At 37.1% G+C, this 5,000-nt stretch overlaps 1 protein-coding gene across 1 annotated transcript in view; it reads right to left on the bottom strand.

The window, feature by feature from the left end:
• Positions 1–3,556, bottom strand: part of LOC101852117 — a 5,012-nt gene extending 1,456 nt beyond the window's left edge. The window contains exon 1 of the mRNA XM_005106713.3: positions 3,428–3,556. Coding sequence (XP_005106770.1) covers positions 3,428–3,479 — 52 coding nt within the window. The 5' untranslated portion in view covers positions 3,480–3,556. The remainder of the gene's footprint in view (positions 1–3,427) is intronic.
• Between the last annotated feature and the right edge of the window lie 1,444 nt (positions 3,557–5,000).

The raw sequence follows: 5,000 nt of genomic DNA, 5'->3' as shown, positions 1-5,000 counted from the left end.
ATGCAAATATGCTTGAACTAGAGTAAAAGGACGCTAAGTGTGTGGTTGACAGGTGCTCTGAAGTGGTTTGCTCCTTCTTTCCTATCTAACATCTATCATCCTGATCTCTCCTCCTTCTTTTTTGTGTCTCTTACTCTCTTGTAAAACCTCTAATATTCGGCACCTATATGACCTTATTGTGTTGCAAATGCCGTAAAACTCTTACTAAAACTAAAAGGGAGACTAAAAGTATAAGAAGTATATCAAGGTAAGAAGTAAAAGGGCTTGGGGGTTTTTTTGGCTTCGAAAAAGTTAGACGTAAGCCGTGTGGTGCCACAAGGAAGAAATCATGTGAAACGAAAGTAGTAGTTAAATTATGTTAAAAACCGAAAATAAACTCACATGTTCAACAGAAACGAATGGTTATGTTACAAATCAACATACTGCTGGTACATTATAGAACTAACTGAGTGAAATATCAAGCCAAGTTTACTTTTATTTACTTATTGTTGCACTACAAGACGCTATGGCTTAGAGGCTAGCATTGATCTGAAGGCTGCTGCCATTTTCACTATAATTACAGCTTGTGTTTTTTGTTCCATCATCTGAGCAATGTGACCATCCTTTGTTGATGAGTCAGCTGAGTGAGCATTTTGTTTTTAGCTTCACCGAGCCACGGTTTCAATCGTATTTCAAAATTCACAAGCGTTCTCGAGGATGTTAAGAAAAAGGTGTGTAGGGGGGTAGATATTTCTTCCCCAATCTATTGATGAGTTGCAATTTAAAGCCTGCCTTTGTGCACGAGCATTGTTACATACAAAGCATACTTTGTTGTGGGGAATGTTGGACAAGTTTCTTAGGGGGATGGGTTGAAACGAAAGCTGCCATTCCCTCTACTTGAAAGTCGTGAAAGACCAGGCCACCCTCGTCACTGACAGCAAATTAGGCCCCTATGGCATCGTGCGGTTCGGTCCCTTTCGACCCTGTATTACTCAAACAAAGCATTGACCATTCCGTGCTCTTCATCTTCATCGGTTTCTATTCGTCAACGGCTTGCTATCAGCTTCCTCAATAAAGGCAAATTCATACAGCTAAATGTTCTGCATCAGCCATGCTGCATATTGATGTCTAGTTGCTTCAGTCCTATCTGAATTTCTTTCCGCGGAGCATCCTCGGGATTTTTTAAATGGTGATCAATGCACTTTAAAATTAAACTGCTTATGGTTGTCGTCAACTCAGTTTGAGCACATTAAAATGCTTTTCACGTTGAATAATCCTTGTGGAGGACATTTGTTTTTGCTATGTGGCATTTGAACTTGCTATTGTGTTACATTAAACTGGATTTGTTGTACATTTGAGCTTGTTACGCAACATCGTGCACCTACATTTCCTATTCAACATTTAAACTTTCTATGTGGCGTAAAACTTTATATGTGGGATTTGAACTTGCTAGGTGGTATTTGTATTTCTTATGTGTACATTTGATCTGAAAAAATATAAAATATACAAAATACGACAATATGCATGATTGAGACTGTCTGCCTGTGTATCTGTCTGCCTGTCTGTCTCTCTTTCTATTTGTGATATATATATATATATATATATATATATATATATATACTAGGCTGGATAAAAAAGAAGTTGTGAAATATCTCAACAACGTTATACCACTTTCTTGAACTAATAGCCCCTTTAATTGTGTATACTATAGGACTATTGCTTCCATGACTGATTTTCTGCCATTTGATGGTAACTTTCATTACTTTCGGATTCCCCATCGTAGATTATCTACTTGAATTATTCCTTCGTCAAAAGGTTTTCCTTCTAATTTATTTTTTTTTCATTTTGCCGTAATTTCTCAGCTGACTGAAACTCCTTGAAATCGCCTCATTTTGCTTTTTACTATATTGTAATAGAAATACAATTCAGACACTTGTTCCACTGGGATTTCCTCCTGAATATGTTTTGTTTCACTTTGTATTTAAACTGAGCCTTCCCATTTCCGTATAACTTCTGAAAAACCCAATATATTTAATTTCATCCTGCATTATACGTGTATGTTTACAGGACTTAATTAATATCACATTGAAATTTAAATTTATTCAATGGCAAACCAGGTGCGTGTGGATACATATCAAAATAAAACAAAAATGTAGTTCTTCTTCAAACACATTCATACTCGTATTACATACTCTGCCCACATCTCCACCCAGTAGTACGTATGTTAATTTTGTACCGGTATCCACTTGAAACGACGTCCAACCCTGTAGATGGCTTAATAGTTCGAACCCTAGTTTTATGATAGGTTTTGATCTAGAGATAGCTCCAGTGTTGTTGTTTTATTTTATTTTATTTTTTGGTTGTTGTGAGTTTCTTTTCTGAAAGCTTCACAATGCTTTGAACAAGACACAAACATAAATCTCCAATCTGGCGCATTTTCATTTCTGGCACAATCTGCTTCAATTTCCTACGTAGCTGTTAATGCAGACATGACCAATACGATTCGTTTCACACCCCCCCCCCCCCCCCCAACCAATCCCAGCCTTGACGTGTTTTTTTCAAAATTGTAAGACTAAGTTTCGAAAGTCCGTTTGGATTTCATTTTCATCATTAAAAAACCTCCTTTCAGTTACGTTTTTATTGCCATTTTTACACGTAGAGAATACGCCCCACATTTGCCAAAGCACATTAAAGTTGTTATACGCACTCATGTCAAATAAATCGTTTACACGAACACGCTTTAGATGTTTCTAATTCTCTCTGCTAACATAATATGTATGTAGTAATGAGCATGGCGAGACTGAAAAGTAAAAATTCTGGACAGTTAGATTAGTAACAGCTCAAGTGAAAAAGATTAGTTAAATCAGTATAACAGCTCAAGTGAGAAATATCAGCTTGATCAATAATAGCTCAAACGAGAAAGATGCAGCATGAACTCCGTTTCTTGTCTTGTGCTATGTGAATAAAGCAGCTGTTTTTTCTTTCTTTTTACTGATGCACGGTGTGAAGCTCTTATTAATGCCCCCCCCCCCCTCCCCCAGATAAATATGAAATAAGAGAAACGAACGACCCCCCCCCCCCCCAAAAAAAAAGATTACATTAAAAAGAAACAAGCTAACCAAAAAGAAAACAAAAAGAAAATCAAGAAATCAGCACAAACCAGAACACAACATAGATCTAGACCTTGCCAAAGAATGACTATAATTAATTTTGTACAAATATTTCACTATTGAATAAATACTTAGATCTAGCAAGAAAATATCCGAGATAAAGAGTTGATGTCTCTCATTGATTCATTGAAAAAATGATACTTTAGTAGATTATGATGGTTATGATGATGATGATGATGATGATGATGATGATGATGATGATGATGATGATGATGATGATGATGATGATGACGACGACGACGACGGCGATGATAGTGGTGATGATGGTGATTACTAACCGATGCATATGCTGCACATCAGAATGAAAAACGGAAAATAGATGTTCGACATCTTCCCCTACTATGTTTACACAACAGCTTCTAGATAAAAGCAGAAACGTGCGGTAGCACAGGAGACAATGTCGAAGAATGGCAGAGAATCAAGCACGAAACAGAAACGAGCACCTCCCAGCATATTATCCCGAACCACATCAGCTGACATTTAACTGGATGGTATAAATTTGGGTCATAACACGGTGGAACCAGGCGCTCGTCAACTTTTGGGCATGTGGAGGCATTGGTGAATAATCTCAAAGCCTGCTCATTTGTCTTGCTTTTGATTTTTAAAATGTGTACCGCCGGTATTCATCTCGAATAGAAGTCGAGATATGTGCGACTGAATGAGTTTGTTTTGCTGTTTGCATTTTATTTTGTTGCCGTTTTTATTTTCTTGTTTTTGTTTGTTGGTTTGTATTTGGGGTTTTTTGTTTGGTTTTTGTTGTTATTGTTGCTGTTTTTTCGGGGTGGGGAGGGGGGGGGGCTCTTGGCGTCATAAAAAAATTAGAGAGAATATGGCTCCCATTGTTTACTGACTTCCAGAGCTTGAATGTCCTTGGAATCGACAGATTAAAATTCCATGTGCCTTTGGTTGTTTTTTCTCAGTAAAATCCACACAGAATGTGTTTCGAAATGAACATGTCTGATATAGAGTAAAAACAAAAATCGAGGAAAATTGACCTAGGGTGGACCAATAAATTCCGATTTTTTTTCAGATTCATTACTTTGACAAACGTCTTATTTCACCACGATGCAACACATGTTGCAGAAAATTAGAACACTGCCACATCTCGTTCGTCAAATGGAACACGCAACTACGTTCAAACCAACAAGTTTAAAGGAAATGTTGGCCCCGTCAAGACAGCTGTGGCCAACTGACACCACTAAATTAAGAATACCCAAGCTGAAATCCAAACATTTCGTTAAAAAAAATCTTCAGCATTTCGCTGCTCAAGAAGTAGCCTACAAAACTATGCTTGCTCAGTACCAACTTTTGTGAACATTGACGTTAAAAATTTTGAGTTTCACATTATGTCTAGATCTAGATCTAGCTTTTTCGAATGCAATTCTTTGAATATCTTAATAACGACTCCAAATAATGTTTTTATTTTGATGGAACAGACCGAACTTTCGGTTCTGACCACATGGTCCTAATAACCCAAAACTGTTAAAATTGCCAGTGAGAACTTTGTAATTCTAAAGTAGCAATTTCCTGGCCGTAAAACCTAATGCATACTCCCACAAAAATCTAGAGAAATAAAACATACTGAGTCTTTTAAAACCCATTTGAGAACACATAATATTTTAAGAAAATCTCGAATAGTCATTCTTCTTCACGACAGCGAATGTGTAAAACTGAGTTTGTGTTTGTTCAATGGTTTTTTTGGTGTTTTTTTTTTTTTTTTTTTTTTTTTTGGGGGGGGGGGGGGGTAAGTGTTTTACGGCGCTCGCAACTGCATAAGGGCATATGAGCGCGCGGGACACATTAAACTTTTTCAGTTGGTAGGACTATTGCTTCCATGACTGATTTTCTGCC

This window comes from Aplysia californica, unplaced genomic scaffold (genome assembly GCF_000002075.1).
Source record: "Aplysia californica isolate F4 #8 unplaced genomic scaffold, AplCal3.0 scaffold00552, whole genome shotgun sequence".
Taxonomy (NCBI): Eukaryota; Metazoa; Mollusca; class Gastropoda; order Aplysiida; family Aplysiidae; genus Aplysia; species Aplysia californica.
This window is presented reverse-complemented; position numbering and strand designations above follow the sequence as displayed.